The sequence below is a fragment of the Cucurbita pepo genome, chromosome 15 (assembly GCF_057944985.1).
Source record: "Cucurbita pepo subsp. pepo isolate OVF chromosome 15, ASM5794498v1, whole genome shotgun sequence".
In the NCBI taxonomy this organism is placed as follows: Eukaryota; Viridiplantae; Streptophyta; class Magnoliopsida; order Cucurbitales; family Cucurbitaceae; genus Cucurbita; species Cucurbita pepo.
In genome coordinates, this window is record NC_141812.1 from 1779295 (window position 1) to 1804318 (window position 25024).

The window sequence follows — 25024 nt, forward strand, 5'->3', positions numbered from 1 at the left end:
AAAAAAAAAAAAAAAAAAATTAAGACCTAGAAAAACATGATGGTAACTTAAAACTTAAACCCTAAACCCTAAAAATTAGGACTTGAACAGTGTAACAATGATCGGGAATGAAAACCAATACCTCAACATCGTCAAACCATTTTAGGTCATCATCATACCATTTCACGTCTCAAGACAGTGACCTGGAATAAAATTTTAGATCCAAACGCTACTGCACCGTTCCAGATTGCAAACCCTAAATCATGTCGGTCATGAATATAGTAACTTAAAAATAGTACTCGGATTTCTATTTTTCAATTGAATTATGTTCGGATCGAGAATTCTTACCGAATTTATTTGATTAAATAATTTGATTTTAAACTAAAGCAATTTAGATTCATAAACGATCACATGATGATGAAATTCAATCATCGGTTATTATAAAGAATATTTAGAGCCCATCACATCGCTTTTTATTACATAGCATCAATAATGCGTTTTTACTGTTTTAGGATCTCCACTGTCCTTCAACTGAAAAGGCATTATTTGTTATTTAAAAAGACACTATTATTGGAAAATTATTAATAAAATAATGGTTTTTTCTTTTAAGAGATTATATATATATATATATATATATATATATATATATATATATATATAGCTCAGGCCTAGTGCCACGTGGCAGCATATGAAAGGCTCAATTTTTTTTCGATTATAATCCCGAACAAATGAGAATTATGCATTGGCAAGATCGTTAGACGAAAAGAAGCTATCATACCGTATTTAAGTTGGGTCAACCTTTCTTCTAAGGGTTCTATACTTTGAGGGCTATTTTTGTTCATGATGATGTCATCCCTTTTTTTTTTTGGTACGTGGGTTGGTCAAGTTGACCTAAACAAGGATTAGGTCTTCTCAAATGGTCTTAATAAAGAGTGCGGGATTAGGTCTTCTCAAATGGTCTTAATAAAGAGTGCGGGATTAGGTCTTCTCAAATGGTCTTAATAAAGAGTGCGGGATTAGGTCTTCTCAAATGGTCTTAATAAAGAGTGCGGGATTAGGTCTTCTCAAATGGTCTTAATAAAGAGTGCGTGTGTTTCCAACAGAGAGTTTATGTTCAATAAATTCGTGGGAAAATCCTGAATTTGAGACTTTCTATACCAAAAAATATTCTTAAACAAAGGTATTCGTAGCTCAAAATCAATGTAACGACCCTAAATATTTTACTTAACCTACGATCACTACGGTACACATATCATGAACATTTAATGTGAAAATATCTCAATTGAAACTTTATAATAAAATTAACCTTAATCTTGAGGTATTTTAATGCTTTTAAATAAACTAATACAAATGAAAATAAAACTAAAAACAATACAAAAGGAAAGCCTCTATACTAACCTATATGCTACTAAATGGAAATGCAATTAACTTATACTAATCTATAGTATGCTAAAATTTAAATACGAAATTATCGTTCAGACGGTGGATCAATCAGGCGTGAAGATTCAACCAAAGAAAGCATGTACCACAATCTCCTAGATGCGATGTCACTGTTGACCGTACAGAGGAGCCATGCCTTTACCTGAAAAGTAGAGTAGCACATGGCTTTGAGTATTTTAATAAATACTAAGTAAATGACCCCTATCGGGGTTAAATGCAAACACAGAAGAGTTACATGCATGTGACCTCATAACAATCTATTTTCGTACGGCGGCTATTCTAACGGACAACTTGGATGTGTAATTAATTCTCCTACACATGGTCTACACGTGGGAGTATGGACCTACTAGTTGGTTTGCACACCTCCTCGGCCCCTTTCTGGTTGGACGAACATTCTCTAGTAGCTGTTGATGTTGGACACCCGTTAAGAGTAGCGACCTTCACGACAGCACTATGTCAAACATAATGAACGTTTCCCTACCTAGTAGCATACACATCTGTACTATCGTGAAGGAATATGGGTATCCTCCGACGCATGAACACACAATAATGTATGAGGCCCCAATATTTTCCATTTTAGTTATCATTAATACAACCCCCTTAGCGTCTTCTCATATCTTATCGTAACGTTCACCAAAATTCTGGCAATCCACTGACGTTTTCGAGTTTGAGTTTTTTTTTTTTCCTACAGTTACAATCAACCTCATAAAAATCTTATATTTCCTAAAAAGGTTCTACCTCATACTCTTTTTAACAGAACTTTAGCTCTAGCGGATCGTAATGAAAAAAAATAATTTTCAATAACTTGTCGAGTACCTTTATTTTTCTAAAAGTTTCAATATTTCTCACCTTTCACAAACGTTTCAAAATGACCCTTGAAATAGAAACCTTCTAGTACTTAAAGCAAATATTAGAATATGAAATAGGGTTTACATTCTTATAATTTGACCTAAATCTTTTTCATCTACGAACTGTATTGACAAAAGAATCCATCGTGTTTCTTAAATTTATAGTTTTTTTTCCTGCCAAAAAAGTCAACCCTCCAATAAAGACCTTGACTTTTTTCTCTTCATATATTTAAAACACTAATCATGATTATATTTTAATGGGTTGGGAAACACCTATTCTCTCCCTTTGTCTAATTGGGATTTTCTTTCTATGACAATGGAAGTCATTACTTTTAGCTTCTAGAAGGGAAGTGAACAACTTCAAGAAGGAAAGAATGTTTCAGCCAATTTGCATCATAAGGGTAGGTAAATCACAAACACCTCTATTTTTGACTTCTTGCCAAAACAATGAAAACAAAAAGCAAAAAGGTGGAGTAGTCAAAGTTGACCATAGAATTGGAATTTATCGATAACATCACCTGGCTGTGAATCAAAGACAGTTTGCAGAACAAGGACAATATCCCCAGGAATAAAGGAGTAACCAAATTAAAAAAAAAAAAAAAAAAAAAAAAAAAAAAAAAGAATGCATCAAAATGGTAAATTGTTAGTTGGGGAGGAGAACAAACCACCATTTATAAGGGTGTGGAAACCTTCCCCTGGCAGACACGTTTTAAAGTTTTGTGGGAAGCCTGAGAGGGAAAGCGTGGAAACCATCCCCTGACAGACGCGTTTTAAAGCCTTGAGGGGAAGTCCGAAAGAGAAAGCGTGGAAACCTTCCTCTAGTAAACGCGTTTTGAAGCCTTGAGGTGAAGCCCGAAAGGGAAAGCCCAAAGAGGACAATATCTGCTAGCGGCGGATCTAGGTCGTTACAAATGGTATCAGAGCCAGACACCGGACGATGTGCTAACCTTCTCGCTGTTCCCCAAAGGGGATAGACAAGAGGCAGTGTGCCAGTAAGAACACTGGGCCCCAAAGGGGGTAGACACGAGGCGGTGTACTAGTAAGGACGCTGGGCCCCAAAGAGGGGTGGATTTGGGGGCGGTTCCACATCGATTGGAGGAAGGAAAGAGTGCCAACGAGGATGCTGGGCCTCGAAGGGGGGTGGATTGTAATGTCCCACATTGGTTGGGGAGGAGAACAAACCACCATTTATAAGGGTTTGGAAACCTTCCTCTAACAGACGCGTTTTAAAGCCTTGAGGGAAAGCTCGAAAGGGAAAGCGTGGAAACCTTCTCCTAGCAGACGCGTTTTAAAGCCTTGAGGGAAAGCCCGAAAGGGAAAACGTGGAAACCTTCCCCTAACAGACGCGTTTTAAAACCTTGAGGGGAAGTCCAAAAAGAAAAGCCCAAAAAAGACAATATCGGCTAGCGGTGGATCTGGGTTAAAGTGGTCCTCAGACTCACTCATTAATCATTGATTTTGAGCATTAAATTATAGCCCTAAGTGTTGGGAAGGCCATGTCTGCAGGTATGGAATCATCTTATTTTATTAAATTTGGTTGGGTGGGCTGCCACTAAGCTCACAATACTAATCATTTCACATTGTGGGGTGACTCTCTTCTTAGGCCTAACTTCTGCATTTGGACTTATAAATTTTGGTATTTTATAATGTTTAGAGATTATTCTTGTAGTTTTTGGACGGTCAGGATTCAATCATCCTCTCTCTTGTATGAATATTTAAGCTTTAGATGTTAATATAACAGTAGTCTTGAATCGAGAATTTAATGTCATGGCCCCTCTGACATGTTCTAAGGGTTCAATTGCTGGCTTTTTTGAGGCAACCCATGAGATGGTTGATTGATATTTTTCATGTATATGAGTTGTTTATTTTCACTTCTTGCCTTTTGATTTTTGGTTCTAAGCTATAGGGAATATCATAACATTAATAAAAGTTTCGATACATGTTCTAAGGGTTCAATTGGAGAAGGATGCTGGGCTCCGAAAGAGGTTGATTGTGAGATCTCACATCGGTTGGGGAGGAGAACGAAACATTTTTATTAGGATGTGGAAATCTATTCCTAGCAGACACGTTTTAAAAACCTTGAGTGGATTCCCTCGGCTAGCGGCGAGTTTGGATTGTTACAAATAGTAGTAAAGTCAGACATTAGGCGATGTGCCTGTGAGGAGGCTGAGTCTCGAAGGGGGTGGACACAAGGTTGTATGCCAATAAAGACGCCGGGCCCCATAGGGGTGGATTTGGGGGTTCCACAGAAGAGAACGAGTGCTAGTGAGGTGCTAGTGGGGACACTGGCCCCAAAGAAGGTGGATTGTGAGATCTTACATCTCTATAAGGGTGTAGAAATCTCTCCTTAACATACCAGTTCTAAAAACGACCGAACAGAAAATTCTTCACAAAAGAAACAATATCTACCGGTAGGTAAAAGGACATTAGTCTATAACAATGAAAAGACTCAAAACATACTTCTTCCTTTGATATGTGGAGGGTTATGATTAATTCTTAGCTTTATTTTCTTTAACACACAATTACACAAACGATTCACAACCTAATGAAATGGAAACGAGCCAATTGATAAGATAAAGAACGTACGTTTCAATTTGCAAGCAAAGCGGAAGCCTCGGCTTGCAGTAACCTCCAAGCAGCATTAATATGGTTTTCCTCTGTCAATGGCGCCCCTACTGCAAATCGAAGGATGTATTTTCCTGATAAAACCTGCAAGTTTGTTGAAATGAAGTTAATAAAAGGAAGCTTTATTCTTATTTCTCCCCGTATTTTCTCAAAAGAATACCGTATGTTAAATTATCAATCAACCCAAAAACTTAAGTCAACGGAAATCAATATATTTTAGGGATGATATGACAATTCAGGTGATCGAACACTGAACCTTCTATTCTTATATCATATTAAATCACCACTAAACTCAAACGTTTAAGCTAATGGATTCGAGTAAATTTAAGATCAAGACAGCCACCCTTCCATTGCCAAAAGAGTACCGCATGTTAAATTACCTATCAACCAAAAACTTCAGTGTTCGGACCTCAAAAAAAGGTGGACTTAACCTCCTATTCTAATATCATATTAAATCACCGCTAAACTCAAAAGTTTAAATTAATGGGTTCAAGTAAATTTAATTATATCAAGACAGTCACTTGCGTATTTACACTGACAAGACAATGACTGGCTGGGGACTTCTAGGACACAACAAACTGAAAGAACTCACCGTGTGAGAAATGAACATATTTCCACTAGTATTTACAGCATCTAATAGGCTTTGGTTTAGTTTGTCGCCACCATCTTCATTTTTGCGAGGAAGAAGGCGAAAACATACTAGAGCGAATATCCTTGGTGTAACAATCTGCACAAAGAAACTTAAGAATGACGATTTGAACGTACCATACACCTGCATTAGCGGGCACCGAACATTTTGATCTTATTATTCATACAGCTTTTTCCCTGCACGTAAATTTTCTTCTCCTTTATCCTAGAATTCCATTAGATCATGAATTGACTATTCTGTAAAGCTATGGGTATATTTCAAGCGAAAACGAGAATAGTTAAGTAGTAATTGATATGTATTCCTTCCTTTGAGGTTGGAAGTTTATGTTGTAGGTAAAAGAAGAAAATGTGTAAAGAAAGCAATACTACTGTGAGATCCCACATCGGTTCGAGAGGAGAACGAAGCATTCTTTATAAAGGTATAGAAACCTCTCCCCAGCAGATGTGTTTTATAAATCTTGAGGAAAAACCCGAAAGGGAAAGCCCGAAGAAGATAATATATGCTAGCAGTAGGCTTGGATCGTTACAAATTGTATTAGACCGGGTGATGTGCCAGCAAGGAGGTTGAGCCTCGAAGGGGGTAGACACATGGCGGTGTGGCAGCAAGGACATTGGGCCCCGAAGGGGGTGGATTGGGGGGTCCCACATTGATTGGAGAAGGGAATGAGTGCCAGCGAGGAGGCTGAGCCTCGAAGGGGGTGGCATGAGGCGGTGTGGCAGCAAGGACGCCGGACCCTGAAGGAGGATGGATTGGGGGTCCCACATCGATTGGAGAAGGGAAAGAGTGCCAGTGAGGACGCTGGGCCCAAAGGGGAGTGGATTGTGAGATCTCACATCGGTTGGGGAGGAGAACAAAGCATTCTTTATAAGAGTGTGGAAACCTCTCCCTAGCAGACACGTTTTAAAAACCTTGAGGGAAAGTCCGAAAGGGAAAGCCCAAAGAGGACAATATCTGCTAGCATTGGGCTTGGACCGCTACAACTACAAACCAAAAGTGTACGATAAGAATTTACCTCAAACCTTGGATCTTCACATACAAGCGCTTCAAAATGTTCAGCCAACTTGATATGGTTTCTTATGTATTTTTGAAGGTTTTCTATACCATACAGTCGTAACACCATCCAGACCTTCAATGATCTAAGACACAAAAGCATAGTATTATTGACTGTATAACATTTCACAGAAACATAGAGTAAAATAGAAAATGCTCATATCAAATATTCCTGAAATGATACAACAAACTGAAACATATTGCGGAGTACTTTAACTCAAGAACACAATTCTACAACCTATAGAACAGAGATCATGTTCAAGCAAGGTCATCCGGAGCAATTTCTTCACCATCCCAAAGGTTTCAAAAAGTTCGATTGACATACTGATTTTTCAGAACCGTAACGACGCCTAGATATGGATATCAAGTGTCTTCTGGTCACATTATTCATATTAATAACCCTTAGATTGAAAATGTATATACCATTTTAGACATATATTGTTTTGAAGGCACACCTAAAACGGCGCCCAAGTGGAATTTGCCAATCTTTGTAATCCACAACCATTTCTGTTTGAGAGGCCTGCAATATCAATGAAGAAATTAAGATCCAGCAAGCAAAATAGTTATACAAACACTACAAGCCAATAATTGCCATTTCTACTCGCATTAAAACAGCTCAAATATGCAGTTGCAAGATTTCTCAACAAATTAGGCAGATTGTAGGTCGGACTTACTTTGTTCTTCAAGAACTCAGGATTGGTAGAAAGTGACTGGATCAAGGCATGTCTGTCCTGTGGTCATAACACTTGAATTATCAATGATGCCCAGAATCATATGCAAAATGACAGAAAGATTGTTATACATATACCTTGACCCACAGCGTTGAACAATCAAAGTTCGTCAAGAACCATTTATGAAGATTCATATTGAATGAGTTAGCTTCTTCAACACCGTTAATGTACTGTCGATATTCGGGACATATACATGCACTTCCAGCATAAGCAGCATCGATGTGAAACCACATTTCATACCTCTGTCAATAGAAATGATTTTGCTCATGATAAAAAATTTTGGCTAAAATTCAATCAGAGCAAATCTATGAATCATAAACACAAAAACATATAGTTTTTTTTACAAATATGTACTTTGTATATTATGCTAGCAGAGCAAATGGCAACTCAATTTAGCTGTAGCTGTAGCCTTTCCAATTACATAATCCCCATGTTTCACTCATATTACATCTTCTATCTGCTTAATGATCAAAGTCATCATCCTTATAAACCTTAACATTAGTATGCCTAACGTAAGATTTTTATTCTGTGAGAGATGAGGGATAAGTGTCTGAATTCATCTCATTGGTTGCCTTTCAAGTTCCACAACATGCTAAAATGTAAGGTCATGTGATTCCACTTCAGTTATGTCAAACAATATCTTATGAATATAACTTTCCCTTTCCGATGGTTAATATCATGAGATCCCACATTGGTTGGAGAGAGGAACGAAGCATTCTTTATAAGGGTGTGGAAACCTCTCCCAAGTAGATGCGTTTCAAAAATCTTGAAGGGAAGCATGGAAGAGAAAACTCAAAGAGGCCAATATCTACTAGCGGTAAGTTTGGGCTGTTACAAATGATATCAGAGTCAGACACTAAGTGGTGTGCCAGCGAGGACGCTGAGCCCCCAAGAGGGGTGGATTGTGAGATCTCACGTTGGTTAGGGAGGGAAACAAAGTATTTCTTTTAAGGGTGTGGAAGCAGTGGCTGTTACAAATATAGTGAGGCTTGTCAAAATATTCCCCTTTGCTTTTCCACAAAACATTCTTAAGAGGTTTAAATCTCATTTCGCTCCATGAACTTTTGAAATGTCTACTTTACTTATTCAACTTTAAAAAATTAATAATTTTAGTTCTTACCTTCATTTTTCTTTTAATAAATTAATGGAATAGCTTCGAGTATGTATTAATATGTTAATATAAACATGATTTCAAGGATTGAACATGTGGACCAAAACAGTTATTTTCAAGGACAAAAATTGACATTTTGAAATTTCAGGGACCAAAGTGAAATAAACTTGAATGTTTGGGACCAAAATGTGCAATTGGAAAGTTTAATTATCAAAGTAGAACAATTCTAAAAATTCAGAAACTACAGCATTCGATTCAGGAAGAAAATATGTGCTGACCTTAGCAATATTTCCTAGTTCAGGGAGAGGGTCTACAGCTGTTGATGATGTAGTGCCAACCTGCATGCAAAAGCACCAAATCTATAATTACTGAAACGAAGGAGTGAAGCGAAGAAGGAAGGAGGGGGCAATTCACTGATGACCTTCTAAAGGCCACTGTTAATTTCTACTATGTCAAATAGTAGAGACTGCACGAGTTTTACCGAAACCCGATAAAGAGGGGAGATGGGGTGGGGAACCATAGATACTGCAGCAACTTGTATTCAATGAAATGAGCTCATGAGTAAGCTTATTCTTCATTCTTACTGTAGCACATAAGAAAAATGGAATTAATCCACTGGCTGTGTCGTGTGAAAGTTCTTCAGAAAGAACATCCGGAGAAAGGGCATAATTGGTAGAAAAATCTGCTTTCAACAATCTGCAATTCTCAGGATGAATGCCTCCAATCTACAAAAAAAAAAAAAAAAAAAAATGCAAAATAAAAATACACATACTTCTTACCAAATTACTTTCGTTTCAGTCATCCTCATTTTACAAATAAACTCATGATCAACCCCTTGATTAATTGATATGGGACTCCTCTCCCAACAATCCTTCCCTCGAACAAAGTACACCATAGAGCCTCCCTTGAGGCCCCTATAGAGCCCTCAAACAGTCTTCCCTTAATCGAGGCTCGACTCCTTTTCTAGAGCCCAAAGTCACTTTTGACTACACCTTCAACACACAACTTTTTTGTTCGATATTTGAGGACTCTATTGACATGGCTAAGTTAAGAACATGACTCTGATACCATATTAGAAACCACGACTCCCCACAATGGTATGATATTGTCCACTGTGAGCATTAGTTCTCATGGCTTTGCTTTTGGTTTCCCCAAAATGTCTCATACCAATGAAGATATATTCCTTACTTATAAACCCATGATCAACCCTTTAATTAGTTGACGTGGGACTCCTCTCCCAACAATTCTCAACAGATCATTGTATCATTTATAATTTAAATACGTAAATGATGTGATAAATTACCTCATTGAAGGACATTTTTTTAAAGAACATGAATATTACACCTTCAAACTACCTTACCTGGCATGCTTTTTGTAAAGCAGAATGCGTTTGATCAGAAGCATAAACCACTAGTTTTTTAAGGGAATCTTTTCCAAATCTTCTCAGAGCTCGATCACGGGCCGCCAGTAGCACAACTAAAACAGCTTCACTAGCAGTACCCTGTATTACTCCCCCACCTTTTCCTGCAGCAGGACACTTAGAAATATGAAACAGACACTTTAAATTGATTCAAAAGTACAAAAAAAGCGGCAGAAAGCTTCATTTTTCACCACAAAACAATCAAAAGCAACATCATAATCGATGGGATTACCTGATGAGAGAAAGTCATCAGGCAGCTGAAGTAATTTGGCAAGCCAATCAAGAACTATCATCTCAAGTTCTGTAGCAGCTGGAGAAGTTATCCAACTAAAACCGATAACGTTAAAAGCTGCACTCAGCATTTCCCCAAGGAATCCAGCAATGCTGCTGTTGGAAGGATAATAAGCGAAGTAGCTGGGGCTCTGCCAATGTGTTACACCCGGAAAAATCTTTTTCTGAACATCTGAATCACGAAAAGAATTCATTGACACTATGATTACAAGGTCCATTGAACTATCTACAACCCAAACATTAATAGAAAAGTCATGCTTTAAAATATTAGCCAAGAATTTCAAATTATGTTACACTTGAAGCAGAAAAAAAGAAGTCCAAACGTTTTGGGGTATTAGTTATACTTGCACAACAAGATTCAGAAACTTTACCATCAAGAACACTTTGAAGAGATTCTGGATTACGAGGTGCAGATTCTGGTAGAAGATTTCGAAGATAACCGGGCTGTTCATCACCAAGAGAAAGAAAAAGAAAAATTAAATGGTGACTCCTTTTTTCTTATTTCTTTTTAGCACGGGGATAAAGATTTGAACCTACAGCCTCGAACAGATGAATACATGTCAATAATAGTTGAACTATGCTCATTTTCGCATAAATTTTTTCGTTCTTTCTTTATTATTTTAAAAATAAAAGTAAATTCTACCTAGATGGAAATTAAAACAAAAGATTATTAGACCATTAAATTATCACCCATTTTAATGACGCTTTATTTTCAATATGCTTTAGTACTTTTTAAAACTCACTTTAGAAATTATAGCCAAATTTAAATAATAAAATGAAACTTCAAATTTTGTATTAGTTTTGAGAACACTTTCAAAATATGCATAAATAAAATTAATTAGTAATAAAATAAAATTAATTTTCTTCATTTTGTTCTCAATTTTAAGAAAGAAATTTGAGAAATGAGTGGAAAAAAAATGATAAACACCTGTTCTTCAAAAACCATAAGCAAAAGAAGATTGAATGAAAACAAAATACTATCAACTTCAACTTGTAAATCAAGAATGGTTACAGTAAGTGAAAGATATTTGTGAATAACATTGAATAATGATGAAACTAGGTCATGAATAAATTTCAAATAGATTTGAACAACAATGGAACAACTTAATAGATGAAATTTTCTTCTACCACTTCGAGAAACGTCTAATTCATACTCACATACTTGCAGGCGTCATACATAATTTTCATTAGCAATTAAGAAGTAAAACTAAATGCAATGGATCCTAAGAACAGAAAAAGGATGAACGAAAAGGAAATGCGACCTTCACTTGGCTGAGCACGGGGAAATCCTCGATGGTTTTGTAATAATCAGCAATGAAATCCACCATTTTATGAGCATGCTCTCTGAGTTGCTCGGCGTCCATCGGCTTCAATTCATTATCCCTGTCGAATCAAAAAATCAACCACAGAAGAACAAATACAACAATTAATGGCCGAAATCACCATACTCCAGTCAAGAAGAAGCATGGAAGAATCGAAAAGGCTGCACTGGAGTTGTTCGTGACCTACATTTCTCTGCTCGAACTTCCGAAAGTGAGTCCAGAAAGTGAAATGGATGCTTGGATAATCCGACGGAGGAACCAACGCCTTCTCAGGAACTAGCTGCACGCAACAATGGTGGAGTGGATAAATGATGAGGACAACGATAGCATCGATTCCGAAATTTTCAGGCCAAATATATTAATTAAATGTTTGGTTATATTTGGTGCTCGAATTTCAATTTTTAATCATTTTTAAAATATCATAAATTTTCAAACTTTTAGAGATATAACATTATTTTAAAATTAATTAATCTCTTACAAATTAAATTAAATTAAATTATTACATATTCTTTTAAATTACAGGGACTTGTTAGACAAATATATATATATATATTGACCTATTAAAAAATTGTTATAATTTACTTAAAAAATTAAAAAGACGAAACTATTTATATAAATTATATTGATAATAAATAATATTATGAAATAAAGAGGAAAATAGATGAGAAGTGAGAAATTATTGCCTAGAGTAGGAATTTTTTATTTTTTATTTTTGAAAATAATTAATAACGATTTTTATTAAATACCTTATTTTAAAAAAATTGTTTAAGGAGCGTGAAAGTTAAAAATTATTTTTATTTTCAATTTTTTTTTTAATTTAAGGGTGTTAATAAAATTTGGAAAAGTAAAATACTTTTAAAAGTTTAAATGTATAAATACGAAATCCAAAAAATTAATTATAATATATATATTTATAAATTTAAGAATATTATTAAAATTCTTAAATTAAAAAAAATATATATGTTTTATTTTTAAAAATTTAAAGATATTTATATAAAGTATTTTATTTTTAGACATTCTTATAAATTTAATCTTAAAAATACAAATATCAAGGGAGAGAGAAAATAATAATAATAATAATAAAGTTTAAAAAAAAAAAATAATAAAAAAAATAAAAATAAAAAATCTCTTCTGGACAATCTACCCGCCGTTATTTCTCAACACAGTGCCTCCCATATTTCCCTCCTCGCTCACTTCCATTTTTCGCTAGGTTGAAGCCGAGTTGAGCTGAGCTTCCTCTCCGCTCCTTTTGTCTGATAAAAGTTGAACGAAACATGGCGCTATGGATGGAGGATGGTTCGGATCCCTTAACAGAGAACGAGAAAGCTGATCTTGAGGCCATAGCTGCCCTTAAAGAGAGTTCTGCTCTCGAGTTCAAGGTCTCTCTCTATATCATATTTACGTTTTGGCGTGTTCTAAATGAAATTTTGACTTCAAATGATTGGAAATCGGTATTTTGGCTGTTGCGGAGGACTTCATTGTTCTGTTGCTTGATTTGTTAACCGCGGACTGTTAAATTCGTGTGGTTTGCTTAATTGCTCTTAATTGTTACAAGAAGTTGGATGCGAGTAAAAGTGATTGAATTGAGCTCGTAGTTATTGGCAAGGATATTTGTTTTCTCTATTGAATGTTCGTCTCCTTTTCGTTCTATTTTGTTTTAAAGATGGGTATGCCAATGTTCAAGAGACTTTAGAAGGTGATCACTTGAAAATCTTGATGTGATTATTTATTTTAATCTTTAGTATGAATATTGGGAGTGTTGAATCTGGTTGTGATGGCTTTACATATGCATGTTGTTGAAAAATTGGTAAAAACTGCTCTCTATGATGGGAAGATTAAGTTTCTGAATCCCGTAATCTATTTCAGATCATTATTTGGACTTGAAATTGGTGTGCAATTGAAACCGTAGTCCTTAGAATCAAGAAATTATGACTAGTGTGAGATTCCACATTGGTTGAAGAGGGGAATGAAGCATTACTTATAAGGCTGTGGAAGCTTCTCCCTAATAAACGTGTTTTGAAACTATGAGGCTGATAGCGATACGTAACGAGCCAAAGTGGACAATAACTACTAGCAGTGAGCTTGGATTGTTACAACTAGTGTGTCCATCTTGGACACCCCAACACTTATTGAACACGTATTGATGTTAGATACTAGTTGTACAAAGTCAATGTAGGTCCAACATTTGTTAGACATGTATCAAACACTCAACTTTGAATAAAATTTGAGAGTGAAATATATCAAACTCATTTTGTGAGCATGTAAATGCATAAACTTATTAACTTTGAATTTGCTTCATGTATAAATGTGAGACCCCACATCGGTTGGGAGGAGAACGAAGCATTCTTTATAAGGGTATGGAAACATCTCCTTAGCATACGCGTAGCTCGAAAGAGAAAACCCAAAAAAGACAATATCTGGTAGCAGTGGGCTTGAGCCGTTACAATAAAAGTGATATATTTTTACAAATGTATTCTTGTTATGTTGCATCCATATCTCGAGTTTGTATCCGTGCTTCTTAACCATAGCCTTTAGGCATGTTTCAGAGTGTTTTTTAAATGAGTAAAATCACTTTTTTCATGTTTAAAACCACTATGAAACATGTCTTTAATTGTTTGGTTTTATACTTTTAAATGTTAAAATTGATTTTCAGAAGCACTTTTAACGATTTCAAAATCACTCTCAAACACGCCCGTTAATTGCTCGTGTCTTTGTTTCATTTGATAAACAAGTTGCGAGTTTCAAGTTTAAATGAATTCATCTATCTGGTTTTATCTTGTAAGTTTCCTATTCTTTTCTCTTTGCAGGAAAAGGGAAATCAATTTGTCAGGTTGGGAAGAAAGCACTATGCTGATGCTATTGATTGCTACACCAGAGCAATAAATCAGAAATCCCTAAGCAACTCTGAGAACTCTATTATTTTTTCAAATCGAGCTCACGTGAATTTACTACTCGGAAACTATAGACGAGCTCTTAACGATGCTGAGGAAGCAATCAATTTGTGTCCCACAAACATCAAGGTAATTATTTTCTTCTTCCAAATACATGTGTTTCCTTAATGTTCCAAATACTCTATTTAGGACAAAAAGATCCCATCAATGTTGTAATCTTTTAACTTTCCCTCTAGCTCGACCTATGTTTTAGATTAAAATTATATAGTTTAATGAAATGACGTGATCGTTATGTAGGCAATTTATCGAGCTGCTAAAGCATCTCTTTCCCTGAATTTATTAGATGAAGCAAAGTCCTATTGTGTAAGTGGGATAAAGTGCGACCCAAATAATGTAGAAATCAAAAATCTCGAGAGACAGATTGATTCGCTGAGATTCGAGCAGGAACAACGCGAGGCTTTAGTCACAAAAGCGATTGCAGATGCAAAGGTTTCGTAATGTACAATCTATGATCATACTTTTGCTTTATCATTTAGCTGCTCAATTCATGTTTTATTATATAAACGACGCAGAAGCTTGTTTCTGCAATCGTGCAACGAGGTTTGAAGATTGGGAGCGCTTCGTATCAAGAACTAACTGGATTAAGAAAGCCTGTATTAGATAAAAATAACATTCTCCATTGGCCAGTTCTTCTACTGTATGCAGAGGTTATGTCCAGTGACTTCATTGAGGATTTCTGTGAGACTGATATGTTTGCAGCTCATCTGGATATGATATCCTTCAGATTTTTAATTGAGAATTTGTGTGATGATTTTCATTTGAATTGACAAATTTGGGAATCCTTAGCTTTCAAACATGTTTTCAGAAGATTGTCCACCTTTGCCTTGGGATGCAGAGAACAAATATACCCGTGAAGCAGTTGAACTATACTATGAGGTAGCAAGTTTCTGTATATACATAAGTTATGTGAGCTTAGCTAGTTTATATTAATCTTTATGTGCTGGTTGTATCAGGCTGGTTCAGGAATTTGTTTATCGAACGAGAAAATTTTACGGAATCTTCTAGAGGGAACCGCTGCGTCTAATGTTGAAAGCATTGCGCTCGATGAGAAAGATGAAGTTGAAGATTCAAATCATGTCACTTCTGCAAGTAAGCCTTTTTATTTCCGTGTTTGCTGAAAATTTTATCCGTTATTTTATTTTTAAGAAATAGAGGAATACGACATAGAAAAAAAAAACTCGCCCCCAATAAAATAAGAGTTCGACACTAACTATGTCATACGGTCTAATGACCGACGTCCACGTCATTTTATCTGTTCTATCAATGGTTCCCTTATTGGTCATTTGGACGTATATTAAGTAGGGTGCCAGATTGTGTTTTCTTCCACAATGTTGTAAGGAACCTTTTGTAATTGGTATCCCATGGCCTATCATTCTTTGCAATAAACCACCACCTAGAAAGTAAAAAACTCAGTCAAATGATGTGGGTGTTAATACGACTACCTTCAGATAATGAAATGGTTTTATAATTGAATTTGTTTGGAGGAAAGTAGGAGATACTTCTTGTGAGATCCCATGTCGATTGGAGAGAGGAACGTGTGCCAGTGAGGACATTGTGCCCCGAAGGAGGTGGATTATGAGATCCTACATCGATTGGAGAGGGAAACGAGTGCCAGCGAGGACGTTGGGGCCCGAAGGGGGTGGATTGTGAAATCCCACATCGGTTGGGGAGGAGAACGAAACATTCTTTATAAGGGTGTGGAAACTTCTTTCTTGAAAGCGTATTTTAAAAATCTTGAGGGGAAGCTCAAAAGAGAAAGCTCAAAGAGAACAATATTTGCTGGCGGTGAACTTGGACGTCAACTGGCTGAGTCAACTGGCTGAGTAGTAGGGAGGGGAGGGTAGTTAGGCCAATTTTTCAGGATCGATCTTTAGAAACAGAAGGCATTCATGAGCTATCCATCATCCTTGAATTGGAAGTTCACTGTTTTCCTCTCAATGTCCCATTATTTCCCTTGGTTATGTCTGAAAATTCTTCTCAAATCTTCTTCATTATTAATCCTGGACACTTGAATCCATGCAACTGTCTTTTAAATATAAGTACAATTGCAAGGAAAGAAAAATGACTCGAGAGGTGAAATATGCGTGTATTCACAAAGGAAGAGATTGTCGGGATCGATATTTATGTCTCAGCAATCTTTCTGTTTACTTAAACATTATAGTTCACACCCCAACAAGGTCAATATTCGAGCAAAAGTGGACAAAACTCAACGGTAATTGACATGTAATCCTTCCCTTAAGGTTCGAGGTTCAAATCCTGATCCCCATTTGTTGCACTAAAGAAAACAAGGTCAATATTCGAGTGTGCTGATCATACTCTTAAAAACTGTCATCTGATTTCTATGTGCACTATTTTTTCATATAAAGGCTCTTCTAAATGGATCAAAGTCGATGAAAAGACGATGCTTCACGACGTTCTAAAGAAGCCTAACCATATTATACCAGGAATACCAGGTGCACTGTTACCTTAATCATTTTCTAACATCATAACTACTTTGCATCAAAACTACTGAAAATGACTATATGTTCTTTGTATTTGATTCTTTTGGATGCAGTCTTTTATGTTGTTTCAAGGAACTCAAAATTTTACAAAGAGTTCAAAGCTGGGAGATGGGTTCCTCCTTCATGAGGTTATTTGATGCAACTTTTTGCTTAGGTCAATGCTGGTTCTGTGATTTTGCAAATTTTGTTTTCATGATTGACTTAGGATATGTTAATAATACTTGTTCCAGTGTGCAACTTAAAATATCTTACCATTATTATTATTATTTATTTATTTTACCAAAGTTTTCTTGTTCTTAAGTTGATGTTAATAGTCAATTGAATTCGGTATATGTTTTACTAATGGTTCAAATATGAGTTACCTTCATTTTTATTGAATAAAATTATTAGTAGGAATTATTTATTTAATGTAGAATATATATCAATATAAAATAACTACCGAAGAGGTAAAATAGTTTCTCAAACATAGCATAGCTCAATTGGTTTGAACGTTATAATATTTTTTAGACGAAAAGTTTGCACCTCTAACTCAAAAAAGAAAAAGAAAATGCAAAATCTTCGTTGGTATGATAACCAATAATTATCGATTACGTTTATCATTAAAATTTGAGCATATAGAAATGAGAGAATCTCGAGTACGAACTTATGGGTAACCTGGAATCCTATAATAACAATCAGATTCTTAACCTAGTGAACGAGAAAAATTGAAACTTCATAAAATTCCACAATATTTGCATTCATATGCCTGATTAAAGTCAATTTAACAATTCCACGGTATTTCCATGGTATTTTCACATGGTATTATAGTAAATTAAACCTTTTGATTCCATAATGCCATAAACAAATGAAATAAATATTCCATCAGCAAGAAATTGACACCAGACTATTACTTGGACGATTAAAACTATGAATGTCTCATCAAAAGAGGAAGGAAAATGGCAACAATTCATTTGCTATGGAGCTTTGAGTTGAAATTCTGTTCTAAAATACAGAGCTTTTTGCCTCTTCAAAGCCTTGTAAAGATGAAGAAATGGCCATATCTATCAAAGGGCGTGTAAAATCTCCATTGCTATTGAACAAATTCTAGTGGTCTAAGTTCCTCAAAAATGAATCGACAATAACAGAGAACACACGAGATGGATTGTACAAGAAGAAGCTTAAATGCCAAAATTTTGAAGGATGACAACCGAAATATACAGATAGAAGATGATGATAATACAATCCAAGAAAGAACATAAGCTATGGATATTTTAAATGCAGGAATTTAGAGATTTTTACCCAGTTATTTCATGAACTTTGTCCAGGCTTGACGTTCTTAGATGATGCCGGTCCCCAGATACGTATTGTCTGATCATCACTTGCCGATGCCAACATTTTCGGCCTTTTCGGGTTCCAGCTGACACAGTTGACAGTCGTTGAATGTCCAGACAAAACTTCGATTGGCTTACTGCTTTGCCTGCTCCAGATGTAGACCTGCATAATCAGAATTCATGAGGTTAATTGGATTAGGAACTGCTTGGATTAGGAAAGCCAACGCATAAACACGGATTCTCACCTCTGAATTTTCACTACCACTGGCGATAAACGCGCTATTCACGCCACCGAAGCAGGACCGAATTACATACTTATTCTGTTGGTGCCCGGTGTACTTCAGCGGTTGCTGCCACTCCCCTGCAACATCCCACATGTGTATCTCCTGGTTGTTGAGGTTGACAATGAAAAACTTGCCATCTACTGAGATTGATAATGATGAGATGGAGTGCTCCTCCGCTATGACTCTTTCGGCATTCGACTCCAGATTAAGAATACGGATTTCTTTATCTGAAAAAATGCTTATAAGATTTTCTCCATTGGGGGTCACCGCAAGATCCAGTATCTTAGGCATCCTTGTACCCCTCCAGGCCTTTATCTCGTTTCCATCACAGTCCCACAAGTGGATACCCTTCTCAGGGTCAGCACTGCCACAAACAAGTCTCTTTGAATCTGGAAACCAGGCGCACGAGCTGACAATAAAGCCATGATCTTCAAATGTGTGCTTGCAGGTACCTGTTTCAACGTCCCATAACTTGAGGACCTCGGCATGTCCACATGTGAGCAACTTTGTATCATCAGGGCTCCATGCTACAAAGGAGACTTGACTTTGGTGGCTTCTAAGTATGTGTCTCAGTGTCAGTTTACCATCTTCCAACACCTAACACGGAATTTCCTCTTTTTTAGAAGAAAAAATGAAAAGAAAAGAAAACTAAAACCTTACAGAGCACGTATATTCCAATCCCGGGTAGTTGTATTAAAAATTAATAATGCCAAAGAAAAAGGTAATAAATAAGACAATCAGGTTGAGAACTTTGAGATGTTCATCGTGACCATCCCACAGCGTCCTCACGGAGGCCATTGTATCAACGACCCCTGAAACTCCCAAATGAGATCTCATTGTAGCTTGAGATTATTAGACAGGATGTATCACAGTTTTCATCAACTAAAATAGGGGGCTCCAACTACTGATTATTAAATGAGGCTTAAATCTTGCCTTGAGAGGCTCACTAACGTGAGCTTCCTCATCTAGATCAGTGACTTTTCTCTGGGCTGCTAACATCGCCATAGGAACGTCAGATTTGTAGGAAGAATGGCTGCTTTCTGAAAAACATAGACTTGATTATGATGACTGAAGGAACTCCTTTATTCCTTTCTCCACATCTGTTTCAAGTCATGGTGGCCAACTATCTAAGATTTAATAGTCTATGTATTGCCTTGGTAACCAAATGTAGTATGATCAAGCAGTTGTCCAAGGTGTGAACAGAACACTCAGAGGTACCCAAAAAAAAAAAAAAAAAAAAGAAAAAAAAAACACCTCTTGTTCCTACTTCCAAATTTAACCCAAATTTCCTACAATACGCCATTACAAGAGTTTAGCTTGAGCTTCTGAAGAGCACTTCAGCATGTGTTTGTCTGGTTGGGAAGGGCTAACGAGCCCTTTAGAGTCCACTCTCTGATTTATTGCATTAACGACCTTTACCCGAGCATCATAAAAGCATCTCCTCTAAATAATAATTCATCTCGCCCAATTTAGCCCGCCAAACTTCGTTCACAAGGAAAGGCCTCTGCAGAACTATCACCATCAGCCCCATCGTAAAATTTATGGGATCAAACTCACCTAACCTAAACTTGAAACCTGTCACTAGGCCAAAATGGCCAAATTTTGCACTAGGTTCATACAAAACAACTCTATCTTCAAAGTTAATTTTTAAAATTACATTATTCCTAAAGTTAACCAGAATGATTAATTCAATAACAATTTCCAGTGCTTATCCAACCCCTCTTTCATGGGTGGTCCTATTTTTGTTTGGTTTGGAAGGTGATGATTCTCAAGAATGTGAGGTTCTTCGTGTGGCAAGTTTTGCATGGAAAAGTTAACACCCTAGATTAGCTCTCAGTTAGAGGGTCTTTGGTGATTGGACCACTTTGCTGTATTCTTTGCAAAAGAGTTGCAGAGGGCCTTAATCATCTCCTTTGGAGATATGATTTTCTCATGCAGGCTGGCATGATTTCTTTAAGACGTTCGACTTTTCTTTCGTTAGCCCTCAAAGTTGCAGGGAGGTGGTTGAGGATCTTATCCTCCATTCACCCTCTGATAAAGGGTGATTTTTGTGGCAGGTGGGTGCACACTATTTTGTGGAGGCTTTAGGGCGAGGGAGTTCTTCTAGCGATGTTTAGTCCTTGTTAGATTTTTTGTTTCTCTGTGAGCCTCGGTTTCTAGGTTTATTTTGTAATTATTTGCTTGGTCTTATTTCTCTTGACTGGAGTTCATTCTTGTAGTATGGCTCTTCTTTGCCCATGTATTCTTTCATTTCTTCAGATTTATTTAGCTCAAGCTTGAACCGACTATAAAAATCGACTTATTAGTGTGATTGTAACTTCGGAAACTAGAGATTATGTCTTTAGTGCTTTATAATTTCAATTTTATGTTGCCATTACCAGGGATGGGGCCAAAAAAAATTATTTGGATTGGCAAAATTTTACATTCCAACTTTCATATATAATCTGTTCTTCGTTCCACCCCAAACCATAACAAGATATATGAAATCAACTGGGAAACCAAACATTCTCTACGAGAAAGCAACAAATGTACTGCACAGTTCTATTATTTTGAGTAACAATCTTTTCCTGTATTATTGTTATGACGAGAAATTATTTTAATTGAAAAGAAATGCCACCGATCAATAAGACAATGAAACAATAATTAGGTCTCTGATGATATCCATTCTTAAACCTAGATGACAAGCCAAAATGAGACTAAAGTTCAGGGTTTTGGGTAAAAATAGTTGCAGCAGCAACTCCAGGCTTTATCTCAGATTGGCATTGAATCATGAACCAAAAAAAGGCAAAAACTTCACCATATATGCATTCTGACGAGTTTAAGTTAGTTTTTGTTGCCTAACCACAAAGTCACCTAACAACATATCGAATATCGAATCCTGTAAAATCTATGACATGAAGAATGCAACGATACATACATAAAACTACACACATAGCAACATATATAAAGACTTCGACTCAAAATTGACTTCAAAATTCCAAAAATATAGAAATCTAACTCACGAGTCCAATGCCTCCTTTGAAATTAGACAATGTGGGGGTGAAATATTGAAATTGTAAATGGTAAATTAACAAGTAACTCATGAGAGAGTTTCCTGTGGGCATGTCCAACCATTTTTTTTTTTTTTTTTTTTGCTTTAGGTCCCAGAATGGGAGATGACTCGTCTCCCTTCCTTCAGTCTGTGCCTTTTGACTCCTTTCGATTACTAATGAATCCTTCTTTCTGTTCAGTTAACAGTAATAATAATGACAACTCTAACATTATTAAATTAAAGATATGATCTTAAGGGTACCTTCCATATAATAGCTGAGCAATCACTGGATGAAGAGGCCAAGTATTCTCCATTATTAGAAAACTGAACATACCAAACCTCATTCTTATGTTCTGCCAAAATCTGCATAGCAAGAAAATTTGTTTTAATAATTTGTTTTAAAAAATAAAGTTAAGCATTCTTGTAAATTTCAATCATCAATGAAATTCTCTCTTATACAAAATAAATAAATAAATAAAGTTAAGCATTCAACAAGATATTGAGCAATCCATTGTGGGTGATGAAGTATCAATCCTCATTCTATTTTTCCTTCTTTCACCCCCACAAACTGAGAATGGGGTGTAAAAGGCTGAGATTAAGGATCGTTCGATTTCAAATATCAATCATATTCATGCAATGATAATGAGCTAGACAAAGAAATAAATGCATTTACCAAAAAATCCTACTAGCACAAATTTCATTCACTCAAAAACTATATGAGAACAAGAAAACGGACGAGCAGCTTCTTTTAATTCAGAAAACCAGATATTCCAACACACACAAAACTAGAATCCAAAAATATTTCGTCCTTCAGAAACAATTGAATATTTAGTAGTCCAAGTAGGTAATCCATGCCTCTATGAAACCCAATCCAATTTTGAAAATATTCCATGATGGATTAGCTTGTAAAAATAGTGTTCATATCTTACTTGCATGAATTTGAGAGAACCCAATCCAATTTTGAAAATATTTATATTCCATCATCATATGTTACAATATGAAATCATTTCCTTTCAAAATCATCTAAAATGATGCATGGAAATTAAGAGTATAAACATGGAGTACGAGCATAACAAAATGCACCTGAATTGTTTCTGTTGGTATTTGATCCCTGCCACAGCAGTGGTCCTCATAGATTGAAACTGGACCTGAAAAATTATGATACATACATGAATCAATCTGTGCCACTACGGTGGTTTCAACCAGTTGCTCCAACCTCCTGTCTAGCAAACAAGTAGGTGGAGGAAGAGCTTTTTCCAAATCTCGCAACAACTTTTTCCTTAATTCATGAATGACACTGTCATTTGAATAATCCAAATTCATGTTCTTAGAAGTAAATATGCTGTAAGCAAGCTTGTGGATTTTGTCTCTACTAAAACGGAACATTGGAGCTTCTTTACGCAACATAGCTAGTGCCGATGCATCATCCCCACAGTTGGAATACTCAAGCAAACAATGTTTTAGAACAAGAAACACGGCGGAAACTCTTACTTCATCAGTTAAATCCTTGATGCCACTTATTGTGTCAATGCAACCATACCAATTACCACTGAAAATTTGAGACTCCAACAACTTGAAATCATTAGATTTGTATGAAATCCCAGACTCGGCTTCCAAACATAGTGCAGATTTTTGGTAACCAAATGAATATAAGCATTGAATTATGATCCTAACAAACTCATGTTTCCTTATTAGGCCCTTGGATCCAATTAACACAGATGAACTCTCCATGGATATACAACTTGTGAGAAAATCTTATGTCATTTTAATGACCTTCCCCTTCAATGCTCTGGAAAAGACCAATATTTCACCAGCCGTGGTACTGTTGTTTCCAGATAGAAGGAACCTATTTTTTTGCAAGTACAAAATCCTGGAATTCAACAAAGATGTACGCATAAGAAGAATTTCAAGTCAGTGCCAAAAGAATTAGGTAACAAGAGAGAGATAGAGATGCAGGTTCAACGGTGTCCCAGCAGTAAAGTACAACAAAGATCGAGGAATTATTATTAAAAAATTTGGATAAAGACTATCCATTCTTGACCAACAAAGTAACAACTAAGATTTAAAAACTCTAAACTCCTCCCGTGATTGACTATTATAGCCAAATACACCAAAACCTTGAACACTGATAAATTCACTTCTCGTGACGGCCATATACTTGAAACTTCCGTCCCATAATCGATTGATCAGACGCCAAAATTAAAATCTCAAACCATTCACCGGAATACACCTAGCCTATAATATTCACTCAAAGATTCACACAACGCAAACTATTAATTTCTAGCACGAATAATTCCAGAAACTCAACAAGCTTATAATTATCCAAAACCTACAAAATAGTTCTTGAATCGCATAAGAAAGTAAGCCTGGGAGACTCCAGCCAAGATTCTTAAAGTATAAGTACACGAAAATAGGAAACATCCGAGATTAGAACAATTACGTGCAGAATAGGACGAAGAACGAAACTGTTCCATGAGTTTACAGAACAAAAACGAATCAAAATGCCAGGCCTACCAATACGAAGAAACGAAGAAGAATACAAAATTGAAGAACGATTGCTAACCAGTTGAGAATGTATTGCAGAGATTGAAGAACTGCTCAGTGAGATTGCCGGGAAAGAAATGGAAATGACTTGTAGTCGGGAAGGAACCGAAGGTAGTTTGAAGGAGGCAGGCCTTGAGAAAAGAGTAAGAACAAAATACGACTTAAACGACGACGTTGAGGTTTTGCTTCTTTTTTTTTTCTGTAAAATATCGAATTATCAATTTCCCTTTTAGCCCCTACCTTGGACGAAGACGACATTTTTTAAACACTAAAAACAAGTGCTATATTTGTCTTTTCATTCCCTTAGGATAACTATGGCATTTAATTTATGGCAATTATTTATAGTTAGATTCTTTTTAATAATTAGTTGCCTTTCTTTTTATTTTCTTTTTTAAGGAAAATGAAGTAATATTAGGTAAGTTACCCATAAAAATATATTTTTTTAAATTATCCACTACAGACCTACCTACCTATGATCTCACATCGATTGGAGAGAAGAGCAAAACATTCCTTGAAAGTGTGGGGTGGATCATGAGATCCTCCCACGTTGATTAAAGAGGGAAACGAAACATTTCAAGTGTGTGGAGACCTCTCCCTAGCATACACGTTTTAGAATTGTTAGGCTGATGGCGATACGTAACCGGTCAAAGTGGACAATATATACTAACAGTGTGCTTTGACTTTTACAAATAGTATCAGAGCCAGACATTGGGCGGTGTACCATTAACGACTTTGACCCATCAGTATTTACTAGCAGTAGACTTTGATTTTTACAAATGATATCAACAACGTTACCGACTATGTTTAATTATTAAATTATTACTTCATAAAAGAAAATTATTAAATCATTACGGACTATTTTTCAATTTTGGATACGACAACGTCTTATTATATTATTATTATTATTTCAAAAATTTCGTAAGTTATTTTGAAACCA

The 25024-nt window shown here is 36.0% G+C and overlaps 3 protein-coding genes across 6 annotated transcripts; 1 reads left to right on the forward strand and 2 right to left on the reverse strand.

The window, feature by feature from the left end:
• Positions 1-1234: 1234 nt before the first annotated feature.
• On the reverse strand, positions 1235-11812 carry AAS (Pyridoxal phosphate (PLP)-dependent transferases superfamily protein). 3 transcript variants are annotated; one of them, XR_015411972.1, is made up of 15 exons: positions 11654-11812; positions 11407-11527; positions 10516-10588; positions 10086-10316; positions 9794-9957; positions 9018-9158; positions 8712-8771; positions 7400-7564; positions 7266-7322; positions 7047-7111; positions 6554-6677; positions 5485-5619; positions 4854-4976; positions 1666-1857; positions 1235-1561 (listed from the first exon to the last, which is right to left on the reverse strand). XR_015411972.1 is itself a non-coding variant. In XM_087118125.1 (14 exons), coding segments are annotated over exons 1-13 (1458 nt in total). In that variant the 5' UTR covers positions 11656-11812; the 3' UTR covers positions 1235-1561; positions 4854-4856. The 3 variants fall into 3 exon arrangements, 2 of the variants coding, with proteins under 2 accessions (XP_086974251.1, XP_086974252.1); XM_087118125.1 differs by lacking the exon at positions 1666-1857; XM_087118126.1 differs by lacking the exons at positions 1235-1561; positions 1666-1857; positions 4854-4976 and having other exon boundaries at positions 5587-5717.
• Positions 11813-12614: 802 nt separating this feature from the next.
• TPR2 (Tetratricopeptide repeat (TPR)-like superfamily protein) lies at positions 12615-17202 on the forward strand. Its single transcript, XM_023698970.2, has 8 exons — positions 12615-12845; positions 14274-14486; positions 14655-14846; positions 14930-15130; positions 15213-15293; positions 15371-15506; positions 16784-16870; positions 16972-17202. The coding sequence occupies exons 1-8, from the start codon at positions 12741-12743 to the stop codon at positions 17043-17045; spliced, it is 1089 nt and encodes a 362-aa protein (XP_023554738.1). The 5' UTR covers positions 12615-12740; the 3' UTR covers positions 17046-17202.
• A 642-nt stretch (positions 17203-17844) lies between these two features.
• LOC111811944 (transducin family protein / WD-40 repeat family protein) lies at positions 17845-24251 on the reverse strand. Of its 2 annotated transcripts, none has more exons than XM_023699018.2 (5): positions 24107-24251; positions 22627-23413; positions 21805-21906; positions 18474-19109; positions 17845-18391 (listed from the first exon to the last, which is right to left on the reverse strand). In XM_023699018.2, the coding sequence occupies exons 2-5, from the start codon at positions 23272-23274 to the stop codon at positions 18206-18208; spliced, it is 1572 nt and encodes a 523-aa protein (XP_023554786.1). In that variant the 5' UTR covers positions 23275-23413; positions 24107-24251; the 3' UTR covers positions 17845-18205. The 2 variants fall into 2 exon arrangements, with proteins under 2 accessions (XP_023554786.1, XP_086974175.1); XM_087118049.1 differs by having other exon boundaries at positions 24058-24212.
• Between the last annotated feature and the right edge of the window lie 773 nt (positions 24252-25024).